Here is a 17,664-nt window from a genome sequence, read left to right on the forward strand (position 1 = left end):
TCGCACTGTCAGCAGCCATGAAGTTGGTTTTCCGTGGCTTCCTATTTTATCACCGGCCCCGTGATGTAGAGGTGGCGTGCCTGCCTCTTACCCAGAGGCCCCGGGTTCGATTCCCGGCCAGGTCAGGAATTTTTACCTGGACCTGAGGGCTGGTTCGAGGTCCACTCAGCCTACGTGATAAAAATTGAGGAGCTATCTGGCGGTGAGATAGCAACCCCGGTCTAGAAAGCCAAGAATAACGGCCAAGAGGATTCGTCGTGCTGACCACACGCAACCTCGCAATCTATAGGCCTTCGGGCTGTAGTGCCATGGAAGGTCCTATTTTATCACCAGGCAAATGCTGAGGTTGAACCTTAATTATAGGCAACCATCTTCTATTTAACACTAATCAGAGAGAAATGAAGATATCGGCCAAAGAAAGACAAGGGCCATGAAGGGCGAGAAAATGAAAGACTCCCTAGCCCTCGAATCTTCTTATAGCCTCGGGCAGTAGCGGTTTCTGGTATAGCGCAATGGACCTCCAGTTTATATCAAATTTTACTCAACTACGTATTATCATAACTCCCTTGTCAATCTCTTGTAGTAGGCTATTTGATCACATTTCTGAAACTTCTGTCTTCTTATTTTAGGAGGTTACGGCCCACGACGGAAGAGGTGGTGGCGGTGAGGGGGAGAGGAGGGTTTGGGGAGAGGGCAATTTTCTCTTCTGTTGAAACCCCAGTGATGAAAGTCACGCGCCGCCACTGGCCTCGGGGTCGGAAAAGAAACAAGAGTTGACCATTAGAGGTCGGGCATGAGATTAAAACTAGCCTGGCACAAGTAAGTGGAAGCAATGCCAGGACTCAGCTAAGGGCCCCATGGTTGCCAACTTATGCTCCCAAATTGAGAGCTCCTGGGGCCCCTTTCAGTTGCCTCTAACGAAAAGCAGGGGACATCGTGGGTGTTGTTCTACTACCCCCACCTCTACAGGGACTTTTACGAAGGCAAGGGATACCGTCCTCACCCATAGGGGAATACATATTTTAGAAGAGGTGGTAGTGATTATTGTTTTAAGAGGATGTACAACCGGACAACCATCCTTTATTAACACTAATTAGGAGGAAAAATGGAAGGGACCCGACACTTCGGAAAATGAAGGTATCGGCCAAAGGAAGACAAGGGCCACGAAGGGCGTGACAATGAAATACTCTCTTGGCCTCGAGTGCTCTAATTCTGTAGGTAAGAAGGGAATGCTTAAAAAATAGTAGGTACTGCATTCTCCTTCAAAACAAATTTATTCATGGACCGATCGAACAATTCCGGTTTGAAAAGTGCGGAACATATTCTGGTGTAAGGAGAAGGTATCCAATTTTCCCTTCTAATGGCCTTAATCCACTCTGCTCTCCTTTCTTCATGAACAGGAAACCTCAGGAAAAATTGACGATAAACAACAAGTCTAACCTAAAAATTCTTACGAAAAGTGGACGATGCTTCTGAGACTACGAAATTCTAGCACCAACATCAACTAAATATTAGTATCTATTTTACGTGTTAGCGTGTCGTTCAGTGTTTGCAACTGAAAATTCCCCCAATTACAATTTGCGTTCATCGTATTCACTTCAATGAGCTGTGACAGATTTGACTATCAAAAAATCGCATGCGTTCTCGCGCCTATTTACGACCACGCCCCCTGTGTAGACCACTGCCATTGGGCTTCACTCTCAGAGCTCCAAGGAAGGCATCTCCCTGTATTCTTTACTCCCTGGCCAAGACGCTAGAACCCAAGGGCGATAAGAGTAAAGACGTATTCGGTATGCGAGCTGAAGAGAAGACTAGCGGGACGTGAGGTGGGACACGGGGGAGCAGCTTTCTCTCTCAGTCGTCTCGGCTATGGCTCTTCCTAAAAGTATCGTCAGCCAGCAGCCAGTCTCCCTCTGATGATACAAGTGGCCAGTCGAACAGTTCGGTAGTGTTGACCTTTTAAATGTTGAACAGCGATTTATATATTGAGACTTACATAACTGTGTTATATTGCATCCGGGAGATAGAGGGTTCGAATCCCACTGTCGGCAGCCCTGAAGATGGTTTTCCGTGGTTTCCCATTTTCACACCAGGCAAATGCTGGGGCTGTACCTTTAATTAAGGCCACGGCCGCTTCCTTCCAACTCCTAGGCCATTCCTATCCCATCGTCGCCATAAGACCTATCTGTGTCGGTGCGACGGAAAGCCCCTAGCAAAAAAAAAAACTGTGTTATAAAACATTTATGTTATTATAGTGCTACTTTGTATTGTCCGACTCGTTGGCTGAATGGTCAGCGTACTGGCCTTCGGTCCAGAGGGTCCCGGGTTCGATTCCCGGCCGGGTCGGGGATTTTAATCACTTCTGATTAATTCTTCTGGCTCGGGGACTGGGTGTATATGTCCGTCCCAACACTCTCCTCATCATATTCAGACAACACACTACACTACCAACCACCACAGAAACACGCAATAGTGCTTACATCCCTCCATAGAGGGTTGCGTCAGGAAGGGCATCCGGCCGTAAAAACAGAGCCAAATCCACATGTGCGACGCAGTTCGCACCCGCGACCCCACAGGTGTGGGAAAAGCGGCAGGAAAAGAAGAAGAAAAGAAGAAGTGCTACTTTGTATTACTATTATGGTACCCTGCCGGAAGAAAGGAAAGACTATCCACAGCGAAGCTAGGGAGGTTATCAGACATGTTATCCAATAATGTGATGAATAGGCACGAGAAGGGAAACTGTTTTGTGTGTCACCAAGAAAAGTGACATAGAGACACAAGGATTGATGAAGCTAATTTAGGCCTACAGACTATTGTTTTAATGTTATTTTATTTCATAGTTTTGTGTGTCATCAAGAAAAGTGGCATAGGGACACAAGGATTGATGAAGGTAATTTAGGCCTGCAGTCTATTGTTTTAAATGTTATTTTATTTCATAGTTTTGTGTGTCACCAAGAAAAGTGACATAGGGACACAAGGATTGATGAAGCTAATTTAGGCCTACAGTCTATTGTTTTAAATGTTATTTTATTTCATAGTTTTGTGTGTCACAAAGAAAAGTGACATGGGGACACAAGGATTGATGAAGCTAATTTAGGCCTACAGTCTATTGTTTTAAATGTTATTTCATTTTCATTCAGTTTTGTGTGTCACCAAGAAGAATGACATAGGGACACAAGGATTGATGAAGATAATTTAGGCCTACAGACTATTGTTTTAAATGTTATTTTATTTCATAGTTTTGCCTATCAAGAAAAGTGACATAGGGGCACAAGGATTGATTAAGCTAATTTAGGCCTACAGACTATTGTTTCAAATGTCATTTTATTTCATAGTTTTGCCTATCAAGAAAAGTGACATAGGGACACAAGGATTGATGAAGCTAATTTAGGCCTACAGACTATTGTTTTAATGTTATTTTATTTCATAGTTTTGTCTATCAAGAAAAGTGGCATAGGGACACAAGGATTGAAGCTAATTTAGGCCTACAGTCTATTATTTCAAGTGTTATTTTATTTCATAGTTTTGCCTATCAAGAAAAGTGACATAGGGACACTAGGATTAATTAAGCTAATTTAGGCCTACAGACTATTGTTTCAGATGTTATTTTATTTCATAGTTTCGCCTATCAAGAAAAGTGACATAGGGACACAAGGATTGATTAAGCTAATTTAGGCCTACAGACTACTGTTTCAAATGTTAGTTTTGTGTGTCACCAAGAAAAGTGACATAGGGACACAAGGATTGATGAAGCTAATTTAGGCCTACAGTCTATTGTTTTAAATTGTTTTAAATGTTATTTCATTTTCATTCAGTTTTGTGTGTCACCAAGAAAAATGACATAGGGACACAAGGATTGATTAAGCTAATTTAGGCCTACAGACTATTGTTTCAAATGTTATTTTATTTCATAGTTTTGCCTATCAAGAAAAGTGACATAGGGACACAAGGATTGATTAAGCTAATTTAGGCCTACAGACTATTGTTTTAAATGTTATTTTATTTCATAGTTTTGTGTGTCACAAAGAAAAGTGACATAAGGACACAAGGATTGATGAAGATAATTTAGGCCTACAGTCTATTGTTTGAAATGTTATTTTATTTCATAGTTTTGTGTGTCACCAAGAAAAGTGACAGAGACACAAGGATTGAATAAGATAATTGAGGCCTACAGTCTATTGTTTTAAATGTTATTTCATTTCATAGTTTTGTGTGTCACCAAGAAAAGTGACAGAGACACAAGGATTGATTAAGATAATTTAGGCCTGGAGTCTATTGTTTTAAATGTTATTTTATTTCATAGTTTTGCCTGTCAAGAAAAGTGACATAGGGACACAAGGATTGATTAAGATAATTTAGGCCTGGAGTCTATTGTTTTAAATGTTATTTTATTTCATAGTTTTGCCTGTCAAGAAAAGTGACATAGGGACACAAGGATTGATTAAGATAATTTAGGCCTACAGTCTATTGTTTTAATGTTATTTTATTTCATAATTTTGTCTATCAAGAAAAGTGGCATAGGGACACAAGGATTATTTTATTTTATATTTTTGCCTATCAAGAAAAGTGACATAGAGACCCAAGGATTGATGAAGATAATTAGTTAGGCCTACAGTATTTTTTAATATTTTGTGATTAAATAAAATTCTATAAAATTGAGTTCGTCAGTAAACTAACTCGTCGAATAATGAATAAATTCCCTCCTCTCTCACCCATTTCAGATGGTACAGCGCTGGCTTTATGAGTGTACAATATGTCTGTGGGTTCGACCTCGGCTAAGTGCAATGGTATCTGAAGGTGCTGAACTACGTCAGCGTCGTGTCGACAGCTTTATCGACACGTAAAATAACCTTTGCGGCACAGAATTCGTGACGCACAAGCGAGAATATTGTTATACAGAAGAGTAGAATAGAATAATTCCATCCCCTAGTTCCGGATCTCCTGGAACTGGGGACAGAGTAATCATTTATTGCTATTTTTTTATATGAATGATCTTCTTATATATATTACTACATTAAACATCATAATTACTCCTAATCACTATTTAGCCTACACCCAATCTCTAAATTGTAGTTTTTTAATTTTATTTCTTTTGGTCCTAGACATTAACAGTGTTATATTGTCTAGGATAACACGTATCTTACCGGTACTCCTATTATTAATTAGTGTAATTTGTTTTAGGAGTCCGAACATATTTCTCCTTAGCTTACAATAGACATTATATATTAACTGAATGGCTGAATGAGTGAATGACTGACTGATGTCTGGATGAGTTGAATGATTGGATCGTAATCATAAAATTGTTATACGCGCACATATTCAATCTGGTTCATTATTATTATTATTATTATTATTATTATTATTTTCATTTTCTTCACGTAACGAACACGCCGGGACATGTGTTTGCAATTTTTTTTTGCTAGGGGCTTTTACGTCGCACCGACACAGGTAGGTCTTATGGCGACGATGGGATAGGAAAGACCTAGGAGTTGGAAGGAAGCGGCCGTGGCCTTAATTAAGGTACAGCCCCAGCATTTACCTGGTGTGAAATGGGAAACCACGGAAAACCATTTTCAGGACTGCCGATAGTGGGATTCGAACCTACTATCTCCCGGATGCAAGCTCATAGCCGCGCGCCTCTACACGCACGGCCAACTCGCCCGGTACATGTGTTTGAGAGAGAATGCATTCGTAACTCGGCACACTGACGAGCGAAATTGACCTGCCTTTAGTTCACTTCATGAAACTTACTGCATTTGAAATACAGAAAATAAATATCGTCTTCTTCTAGTAATGTAACCGTCATCGGACGTTGGCGATCATTTTGTAAAAATATGTAAAAAGTATTATAATAATTAATACAATATATATATGTATATATTATATATATTAAAAAATAACAAAAGCTCTTTCGATCTGCACCTTGAGGATGGACTCTGCCCGTGATAAAATCTAATTCTGAAGATGGCATAAATTCCCAGTGTCACTGGAAAATAACCTAGATTACTATTAGTTGGAAACTGCCTTGTCTTAATATTTCGCTGATCAGATGTAGTCTATTAATAGATGAATAATTTTGCCAACCTGCGGTATACAAAAACACATCAAGTGTCTTGCAGGAAGAGACCACCTGAGGACACTGCGACTGCGAGGGCGAACGTTTTCAGAAACGCAAGTACATACACCAGCTTGGTTGACGATAAGACAGGGACGAGGGGAGAAGCGAGGGCTAACGCATTCCCGGCCACATTCCTAGCGAAATTCTTCTCTTGAGCTCCCATCTATACCAGTACTAAACAGAACCATTGCTTACTAGAGCATGCTTCCTTACAAAGCCACCAGGGAATTATTTCCATAACATTCGTTTATTTATTTTTGACATGTTTTCTCCTTGCCCCATTCTTCTTAAATTTTATCGATTCATCTTATGAACTATCGCAGGATTTTATCACAGTGGTATTTATAATAGTCGTAATTTGATCAAGGTTTTACCACCACACGAAGCAATGAATGTTGTTAGAAATGATAAATTCCATAGCCGCGACCCTTCAAATTGGAGAAACATGCCCGCTGTTAAGGCCCAGACAGGTATAATTGAGACTGATATTGTAATTTCTGTAGTGAGCTATCATTACTTTAAATAGAGGACTTTGTCTCCTTTGAAATGGACATTATCCTTTTAATCAACTTAGTAAATAGAGGAGTGTGTCTCCTTTGAAATGAATATTATCCTTTTAATCACCGTAGAAGCCTACCAACATATTTTTCTTACCGTCAAAGGTGTAGAGTAGCCTACATCGTGAATCATTATTGTAGGGTAGGTACCCGCCAAGTGGAATTGTGTGAGGTTAGGGAGTGTCAACATGACACTTACATAGCATAGCGAAAACAAGCGTGTGGTACAGGTGGACTTCATAAAGGCCTACATAGTGTACCGGTACTTCTAAAAAATAAAAAGAGCAGGGTTTAGTGCTGTAGTTCGGTACTGTTTCATATCACACTCTTCTGATTCAATAAATATAAATTTCTTCCTCGACTTCGTACTCCACTCATACGGACACGCCTCATCTCTTTCACGAATAACGTCCAGGCCGATAACTTATGAGATGTGGCCTGGGAGTCTATTTTCATGTATATTTGTACCGGTACTACCGGTATTTAATTTCCAGGCGCTAGGATGGGGAAGCCTGTGGGCTGAAGGCCTAGATTCTCGTGGAGTTGGAAGTACGAAACCACACTACACTACGTACTGGAGAATAGGATTCGAACCCGGTTCTTTCTGTGGGGGTGCATCCCATTCCAAGCTTGAAAGCAGGATTTATTATTTCTGTAGGCAGACTCGAAAGTTAGACTTGGTCTGACTGGGCAGAAAGCCTGTAATCCAATACCGGTACCTTGACCAAGATAGCAGAGGCATTTGTTTTAGTTTAGCTTTTGAATCCCAACTTTTATTTTTTCATTCTGACATCTGCTGAGTGAAGAAATGACGTCAGGGGCTGTATATACAGTGCGTTAAAAATTAAATCCTTTGCCGAAAAGAAGTAGGCCTAAATATTAGGTTAGATTACCAGCCATAATAAAACAAATACGGTAAACTAGGAGTAGCCTACGGTATTGATAAAAGAAACAACTCGTTCACTTCCATAAAATTATAAAAAGGAAAAACATAATTTACTACCAGCACCTAAGATAGTACCGGTACTGGTTATAAGTACCATAACGATTTTATCTGTTAGCAGTAAAGACTGCAGCTCTCCTGTTTTTCAAGAACTTGCTGACATAATATTATTGGTTTATGACCCACTGACTACCGTACCATAGGCCTACTTTTACCATTTTCGGAGATGTGGAAGTGCCGGAATTTTATTCCACAGGAGTTCTTTTAAGTGTCAGTAAAACTAGCACCGAGCGAGTTGGCTACGCGGTATGAGACGTGTAACTGTTAGCTTGCATTCGGGAGATGGTGGGTTCAAACGCCACTGTCAGTAACTCTGAAGATCGTTTTCCATGATTTACCACTTTCACACCAGGCAAATGCTAGGGGCTGTACTGTAATTAAGACCATGGTCGCTTCTTTCCTAATCCTAGCCTTGTCCTATCCCATCATCGACGTAAGTCCTGCCTGAGTCAGTGTGGCATAAAAGAAATACAGTGTCTAGTAATACAGTAAAAAGTAATCTACTAACACAAGGCTGGATTAATTCAAATATCACCAGACTGACCTGTTATCGTACCCACCAACTTGGGCTCAGAAGGCCAGAGTTTATACCACCTGAGCTACTCAGCCCAGTGACTGGCTGAGTACCTGAGTGGCTGATATGTTTACTCACCTTTTGTGTTCAAGGTAACAATGTCTTTCTCTTTTTGAAATGTTGCACCTCTTCCTTTTTGCCTTCTGATTAGTATTAAGTTATTTATTTTATTCGTTTCGACCCTTAGAATCTCACGTGTCTTGTTCAGCACATCTTCGTTCTTCCAATACCTCTTCATTCTTTCACGCTCCTATTTCTCTCCACTTCTGTGATTTGGATTGATCTTAGTATCGGCCTAATCGTGACTTTCGATCTATTATGCCAGTAACCCTCTAATCCTTCCTAACTTCCTTCATCCAGTTATTTCCCGTTAAGCATGTCACGTTCCATATCTTCTTTGTTAACCTGTTATCATCCATCCTCAACAAATGTCCCTTGAAACTCAACCTTCTTTTCTGTATTACACTTGAATTGGTTCTACTTTCTCGTATATCTCCTCCCTTGATCTATGGATCCATATTTCACCCTGCTTTTCTGTACCCCATATATCTCTCAAGATCTTTCTTTCCTCCTTTTCCAATCAAATAGAAGTTCTTTTGCCTAATGTCATGGTCTCAGTAGCGTACAATGCAGCACTCAGAATGGTGATCGTATAGTGTCACAGTTTGGTTTTTCTCGATAGGTTCTTCTTCCCATAAATCATCTTGGCCGTGAATCAAAGTTTCTACAGGAGTTGCGCTTTGTCTCCGCACTCTTATTATTCTGTAGTTTGCCTGTTATAGCAGCAGCAGCAGCAGCAGCAGCAGTAGTAGTAGTATTATGAGGAAACACATTTGGCCCGCTACTCTCTCGACACTAATTAGAGGAAAAATGGCAAGAGGTCCAACCCTTTGAAAAATAAGGATATTGGCACAAAGGGTGTACAAATGAAAGACTAAGCCTTACATGTTTAATACGATAATAATAATAATAATAATAATAATAATAATAATAATAATAATAATAATAATAATAATGTCAGTTTAATTCCTGTTGGTGCGGCCAGTGGAATAAATCCATTGTGTCATCTACCTGTCATAAGAGGCAACTGAAAGGAAAATCTCCAAGGGCTTTCATATCGGGGAAAAGGAATTGTTAGAGAACAAGATTGACCAATAAATGTCAGAGAGGAAAGATGAAATTGAGCAGCGTGGCACAGTAAGTGAAGGCAATGCCATACTCAAGGTTTTGTCACGTGATACTAACAATTCCTTTTCCCTAATATGGGAGCCCTTGGAGATTTTCCTTTCTGTTGCCTCTTATGACAGGTAGATGACACCATGGATTTATTCCACTGGCCACACTCACAGGAGGTAAGCAGACATTATTATTATTATTCTGCACAAATGGGACCACACAAAATCAAAATTTGTTGAGCTTTCCTCCTTGCCCAATAATTCTTCATTTTAATTGATTATTGTGATTTCTGTTCCTCCGACCAAGTACGTGGTGTTGGTTTCTTCTCGTCTTCCTCAGATAACCTTGTATGAATGATTTTCCTGATTGTATTCCTATCCTGCAGATTTTGTGATCCTAATTCAGTAAGGTCCTTCTCTACTTGTTTATACCATTTTGATCTCGTATGTTTGATTTGCAAAAATTTGTGTATTAGATAAACAAGTCTGTTGTTATTCATTTTTTCCAAATTGTTTAAAAATTTAATCCGTTGCAGGCTCATTGTATCAGTAAAATGAGATATTTTGAAATATATTTCCGAGTTGGGTTTGGGGTAATGTATTCCATTTTTAATTCTTGGCCCTAAGATTTTTTTCATGGTTTTCCTTTCTTTAATCTCTAATTGTTCCTTTGAATGTTTTGTGATGTAAATTGAGCATTTCTGAAGCATAAAGAGCTTCAGGTTTGATCGCTGTTAATTAATGAAGAATCTTACTCTACCAGGACAAGCATTTTTTGTTATAAAAATTCTTTGTATGTTGAAAAGCAATTTTCATTTTCTGAATTCTTGAAGCAACTGATTTATTTTCATTGCTCCATTCACCTAAGTACTTAAATTCCTTTACTCTATTATCATCATCATCATCATCATCATCATCATCACCATATAATCTAAGCAGTGTTTAAGAAACTTTGTATTACTGTAAAACGTTAGCTGGTCTATTTAAGAGCAATATTTGATTTTCTTTTTTCTCTTCTGTTAACTATGTAGCATATTACTATCTGAGGATCTTTGTTCATCATATTTCTTCATTTTTTCAGCTGGTTTTGTTCCAAGGATGCGGCTGAGTGGTACTAGGAATCAGTCGATGAAAGTATTATCAAAGATTCCACCAAGACCGTCTTCAGCACCACAAAAGTCATTGTCAGTGAATGAAACAGCTGTTGGAACATCATCATCCTCTGTCTTGTCTATATTAGAACAAGCAGCTGCCAAGAAACTGGCTACACCCAATGCTCCACATTCTTCATCGACCAATCCAAGAACAGGATCTTCAGAAAGATCAAAAACAATGGTGAACTCTGCTAACAGGGTCTTCCAACAGTTATTTCAGTGAGTGTAAAAATTACTTGCATGATAGATATGATTAAGGGGTAAAACTTCTCCCTCCGGGTTGGGTAGCTGAGACTGTAGAGTGCTTCTGAGCCGAAGTTGATAGTGCAATTCTGGCTCAGTTCGGTGGTATTTGACAGTGCTCAAACACGTCAGCTTTATGTCAGTAGATTTATTGGCAGGTAATAGGACTCCTATGGGACATGATTCAGTGGCATATGCTGGGATTAAGACATGGGCTACCACTAGACTTAGGTTACCTCTTTTCGATGGTTGTTTTAGTGAACGTCAAGCTTTCAGCATTTTGACCTGCAGCCAGTAGCCAACGGAGAAGCCTGCTGTATTGTCAAGGCTGCTAAGCTGCTTCACAAGCTTCCCTGGCCTCTGCTACTGCCAATGCTCAACCCCTGATCAGTGGAGATGGTAGCCTAAGGTTTAACAAATGAAAGTCCAGCTTTGTTGCTAAATGGATACAATGTTTGCCTTTGGTCTGATGGCCCCGGTTCAGTGTTCAGAATCAATCCCCTCGTACTGTTAATTCCCTTGGCTAGGGGACTGGGTGTTTATGATGTATGTGCCATTCATTTTATCCCCATCAGATCAACACCAAGCCTACACAGATGCCATGCCCCATTATTATTATTATTATTTTTAAATTATTATTATTATTATAATAAATAAAAATGTTGAATTTTACAGTGACTGTACCCATCGTTCACTGGTTAATTAGCTTCCTTGGGAGATCAGTGGTGGTGTCCGACCCATGATCACGGGTTCGATTCCAACCAACAAAAGAAAACACTAAACTTGAAAGATGGCATTTCATTTTAGCAGATCTACCCAGTGGTTTAGTTGGACCGGAACGGGCCGGAATGCCGTTCCGGAAAACATTTTCCCGCTTTAGAATGACATAACATTTTTACATTCGGTAAGAAAATCTTATAATCCATACATAGCGCTGAAACGTCATGGGTGTACTCTAGCGGACTAATACTGAACCTTACGGTTTTATGTTCATAATTATCAGTGATTCAAAGGTACTATACAAAAATAATTGGTCCTCCACTTCTACTTTGGATATCTGCTATGATGATGAGAGTGTTGGCAACCTTTGTGACTTTTTCCACATGTCAGACAAGAGGAGGTACATTAATGCTTTTAGAAAGTATGTCGAGACCAAGGAAATTCCAGTGGAGCTGATGCCTTTAATCAAGAATGTACAGACTATTCCCATCTTTTCAGCAGAAGCTGAAAGAGTTTTCAGTACCATGAATGAGATCCACACCGAAAAGAGAAATAGGCTGCTTGTTGCAAGATCAAGCAGACTTATTTTCATAAGCAGCGTTTGACCTCCTGTGCATATATTTAACCCACAACCATAGGTCAAGTCATGGCTATGAAAGGGGAGACGTTCATCTGATGAAACGACTTGTCGGAAACATGAGGCCGCTGATTTTGACACCCAATACGAGTCCATCTGGAAATTGCTGAATTAATAAGGTGAGTTCCTGTAAATAATTTTTTCCAACTAAATCACTGGATCTACCAATAAAAATAAAACTATATTTTTCCTATAACAGCAGCCCTGCAGTGTCTTCCTACAACCATATAGAAGTAAACAGGAGTGATCAAAGTATGAAGGCTTTCATGGCCGGTACACGACGCCACAGAAGATGACTACCACAGCAGTAGTCGAAACGTCTGGACGAAATGAGAGGAGTGGACCACGTCATAACAGCCCGGAAGATTTTTATTATATAAATAGGAGTGAAATACCCACACTCTCTTATATATATCATTAAGTTTGAAGTATGAAGTGAGGAAGTATATATTATGAGTAACGCATGGCTGGTAGTCGTGGCAATCTGACGGACCAAAGCCTAGCACACCTGTCCTCCGCCGCTCCCCGCTCCTATCCGATATACAGCAGCAAGCCGTGCGTCGCGAATCAAGGGGAGAGGGGCGAGAGTCTGGGCTGCAATATCAGTCTCTGATGCCTTGCTCTCAGAAATATGTGCAACGTTTTTCTTCTCACTGGTTTCAAGTTTTGTAAATGGAACAATGTTTCAGATGCTTACATTATAAGTGCTTTAGTCTCCCATCATTATCAATTGAGGTTTGGGCTTCACTGATAGACTTGGTAGCCCTCAGTATATACCACTGACATGATTTCAGCATCTCAATGTCTCTGAAAACCTTAAAAATAGTTAGTGAGATGTAAAATCAGTAACGTACATACATTCATATTCATTCGAGACTGCTATGCCTTTCACTGTTAAGCCTTGGAAGCCTGTGTGAATTAACCAACGGCTTCCACAATCCTCTATTTACAATTAACTCTATGACCTCATTTAGTTTCATACCTCTTGCTTCTAAATAATCTTCTTTGTGCAAGTCCATATTCGCATTCAAAGAAAATACCAAGTCTACTTTTGGTGGACATATTTTGTAATACTACAACTTGCTTCATAGCCGTGTGGAGCTTTTATGAAAAATGTTAGTTATATAGCTTATGTGATTTATGTGGAAATGTTGAGTGCTTCTGTTATTTGTAACCTCCCACTAAACATGTTATTTCAACCCTCTCCTGTCCGTAGCATAATAATGTGTACCACAGAAGCTGAGCACCTCCCGCACGTAGTGTAGTAAATCGTACTTGTACTTCCAGTCGCATTTGTAAGCCACCTATCGGCAGACAGGCGAACATAGCTGACTATTACTAGCACATACACTATCTAGAGAGCATACTGTAGATGTCAGTTTCCTTCTTTTAAAATCACTGCCTTCTTTATTTTGTATTAAGCCTGCCCTTGCTTTACTATGCTATGGGCAGGAGACGTTCAAATTCTGCAGTACACATTACTACATTTTTGTACAACATAACTTTTTATAACTATAGACGCTATATTTAGCATGAGATGGAAAAACAGTGAGAATATGGAAAGAATCTGGTGATTGTAGCCTATTCCTCCATCTAGTGAAAGCATCCAATAGTATTAATTGAGAAAAGGTGTGGGATACCCTGGGAAAAAAAGGATGTGGAAAGCAATCAAGAGAATTTGTGAAAGCTATGTATAAAAACTGTTCTTGTTGTGTCCAGACTCCAGTGGGGAGAAGAGACTGGTTTAGAAACCAAACTAGACTACGAAAGGGAATTGTATTGTCAAAAGTATATTGCCTCCACTTATATTTAAATTGGTAATGGATGAACTTCTAAAGGAAACAAAGGTGACATAGTGATCTAGGGAGTCAACAGTACAGAAGTGCAAATCCAACTAGAGGCTTTAAATGACAATATTGAGATATATGGTATGAACATCAGTGTGGAGAAGAGCAAAACAGTGGTGGTGACAAGAGGAGAAAGAGAAGGGAAAGGAATCGTTAATATCAGGGAACAAAACCTTGAGGTTGTTGAATGCATCAAATATTCGGGAAGTGAAATAATGCAGGATGCAAGGTTGGATAAGGAGATCAGCAGAAAGGTACAAGTGGGAAGTACGTTCTACCAGAATGCAAGGAACTTGGTGTGGAACAGGAAAGTTCCTATGAAACATAAAGAGATAATGTACAAGATCATCAACATTATCATCATCATTTCCCATTATCCATCTGTAGCCAGGTAGGGGCAAATATGGTTCCTCTCCACTTTCGTCGTTCTTTCCACCACTCCTCCTCCAACACTGTGTCCCAGTCTGGGTTTCTTTCTCTAATACTGCATTGGATTGTGTCCTTCCACCTCAATCATGGTCATTCACGGCCTCTCCTTCCTTGCATTTCCGTCACCTTATTTGGCATTCTTTCATCACTCATTTGCTTTATGTGCCCGAACCATCTTAGTCGGCTCTTCTCTATTCTATCATTACAGTAATTTTTTCCACTCCAAATTCTTCCCGGATTTGCTAATTTCTTATTTTGTCTCCTATTTTGACGTAGTGATCTGGGGAGTCAGCAATACAGAAGTGCAAATCCAACTAAAGGCTTTAAATGACAATACTGAGATATCATACTCCTCAAGAACTTCATTCCGGCTGCCTGTATTCGACTGTCATCCTTCTTTGTCATTGTCCAAGTTTCTGCTCCGTAAGTTGTTATGGGTACATAATACATCTTGTATGTAGTTTCCTTTGCTTCCATTGGCACATCTTTGTCCTATAACATGTTTCTTACACTATGATAGAAACAGCTTCCAGCTTGAATCCTCTTACTAATTTCAGCATCCAGTCGAGCATTCTCCATTAATTCACTCCCCAGGTATTTGAACGTCTCCACTACTTCCAGGAGCCTGTCTGCAAGTCTAATCTGACCTTTCCCTTCTTTCTCCCATCTAGTCACAACAAGAGTTTTACTCTTTTCTACACTTATTTTCAATCCACATTCTTCGATTTTCCCATTCACCACATCCAACTGTTCTTGAACATTCCTCTTCTCCCCAAATCACAATATCATCTGCAAATAACAACAGGGTCATTTCTCTTCCTCCATATGCTGCTTTTGCTCTTCTCATGATGTCATCCATTACTATTGTAAACACTATCGGCTATAGAATACTTCCCTGTCTCAGCCCACTAGTGATTTTGAACCATCTTGTACTGCTAACTTGTGTGTTGCCCGCAACTACAACATGCCTTGTACATTGCCATGATCATTTTTATTAATTCCTTTCCAATTTCTTTTTGCACCAGACTGTCCCAAATGGTGGTGAAGTACCTTCAACTTGGCAGGAGCTGGACAAGGGGAAGTGAAAATGATAATGATGGTCTTTTTAAAAATGTCTCCATTTTCAGGATGTTGGCTAAAAAGAATTCTTTTCATTCTGGGGATAACCTGTATGGGCAGGAGAGGGTTAAGAGTGTTTTTACAGGGTCGTACTCTGCAATATCTATCTATCTATATATATATAAAATAAAGGTTTTTTTCTGTACATTGCTCAGAATTTAAAAAGGATGATATTTCTGTATCAGTCATGTCCACAGTAACAAGGAAATGCACTTTTTAATTTTCCATAATTTCTGTTTGTCTGTCTGTATGTATGTACATGCATCACGAGAAAACGGCTCAAGGTAATTAAATGAAAATCTGTATGAAAAGTTGGGGAATAAGCTACTACAATCTAAGCTATAAATAATTGTATTCACGCTGAGAAAAATGGTAGTTTAGGGGAAGACCTAACATTTAATTCTCAAATATTTATGTTATTAGTGGTCCTATCTTAATGAAAATCGGTATGCAAAGTCGGGAAATAAGTCGCTAAAATCTAGGCCATAAATAATTTTATTCACTCTGAGTGAAATGGTAGTTTAGGGAAAGGCCTAAAATTTAATTCTCAAATATTTGTTATTAGAAGTGTAATCGATAAATACTACATAACTAAGGTTATATAGCATTAAATTTACATTGTTACCGTACCGGCTATGATCAGAAAGATATTCATAAATTTGGATTTTTGTTACTAAGTCCATATCAGCGCCGGGTCACGAGAAAATGGGTACAAAGAATTTAATGAAAATCGGTAAATAAAATTGGAGAATAAGGAAGTACAGTCTACACTATAAAAACTTTACAAATTACAGAGTCGAAAGAAAACTAAATGTGAAGGCCTACAATATAGAAAGCTTGTAACATTGATCAACAATAACATTACATTGACCATTGTTTGTTGTGATGTGCTTTGTGTCTTCTGTTGCCACTCAACTCCCGTAGATAGGATTACTGCTGGGTACCAAGTATTTTTTTAATTTGCTTTACGTCGCACCAACACAGATATGTCTTATGGCGATGATGGGATAGGAAAGGGCTAGTAGTGTGAAGGAAGCGGTCTTGGCCTTAATTAAGGTACAGCCCCAGCATTTGACTGGTGTGAAAGTGGGAAAAAACGGAATACCATCTTCAGCGCTGCCGACAGTGGGCTTCGATTCCACTATTTCCTGGATTCAAGCTCACAGCTGCGCGCCCCTAACCGCACGGCCTACTCGCCCCATCGTACAGAGTATAACAGCCTACCTGAATATTGGCGGGAAGTAGCTGGGGAGTTAGATAACTTTCTTCTTTAGCATGCCATTCCTCTGTTTCATAAATTTCCTGATACTACTGGTACGTAACACACTGGTTCTTCATACCATTCGAGCTATTCAATCCCTACTCTGAGGCACTGGTTGGAATGAGCAGTGTCTATATTTAACGGAATAATGTCAAAGGAGTGTTCACAGCAATCTGCGGCCTGGTCATTCCCGCTCTGGAACTTTGGACTATTAGATTGGCACTGTAGTACTGTTCGTTAAAAGTGAGAAAATGTGCAGTTTTTCATTTGATTGAGTATTTTATATGATAGCATGGCTTTTAATCGCTACATTCCTACTGATGTTTTTGTAGTGACCTATGTTGACTTCAGTTAGGAAAATCATACGGTCAGTCTTTCTGAGAATCCCGTAACAAAGCACAGGTACATCAGGTAGTATTAGATATAATGAGCTTTGTATTTTTTATAACTTGGCCATTATAAGTATAAGAGATAAATTAAAGAAAATAAGATAGCAATACACTTATGCACTTTTAAATGAAAGTCATTTGCTCTGAAAATTGACCTGGAAATCTTGAATACAGGAAAGTCTTTTCTCTGCTTCATGATATCTGTGCAATATGTGTTAACCATTCCATAATTATTGTAGATGAAAACTGTTTTCCAGAACTCCAGCTCGTGATAGAATCAACACAGAAATTCAACATGTGGGAACTTCATCCTTCAAAACCCCTATCAGAACTCCCAGGTCGAGAACACCAAAGACATCATCAAGAACACCAAATTCAACAACAAGCCGTACTAGTGATAGAGATTCTTGTTGTATTATGGGTGAGTTACTTATTACA

The 17,664-nt window shown here is 39.4% G+C and overlaps 1 protein-coding gene across 1 annotated transcript in view; it reads left to right on the forward strand.

The window, feature by feature from the left end:
- The first annotated feature begins 10,525 nt into the window (after window positions 1-10,525).
- The window catches only part of LOC137502334 (mutS protein homolog 4-like), a 100,153-nt gene continuing 93,014 nt past the window's right edge, over window positions 10,526-17,664 (forward strand). The window contains exons 1-3 of the mRNA XM_068229332.1: window positions 10,526-10,800; window positions 14,123-14,419; window positions 17,484-17,647. Of these exons, the coding sequence (XP_068085433.1) occupies window positions 10,526-10,800; window positions 14,123-14,419; window positions 17,484-17,647 (736 nt within the window). The remainder of the gene's footprint in view (window positions 10,801-14,122; window positions 14,420-17,483; window positions 17,648-17,664) is intronic.

This window comes from Anabrus simplex, chromosome 10, assembly GCF_040414725.1.
Source record: "Anabrus simplex isolate iqAnaSimp1 chromosome 10, ASM4041472v1, whole genome shotgun sequence".
Lineage (NCBI taxonomy): Eukaryota > Metazoa > Arthropoda > Insecta > Orthoptera > Tettigoniidae > Anabrus > Anabrus simplex.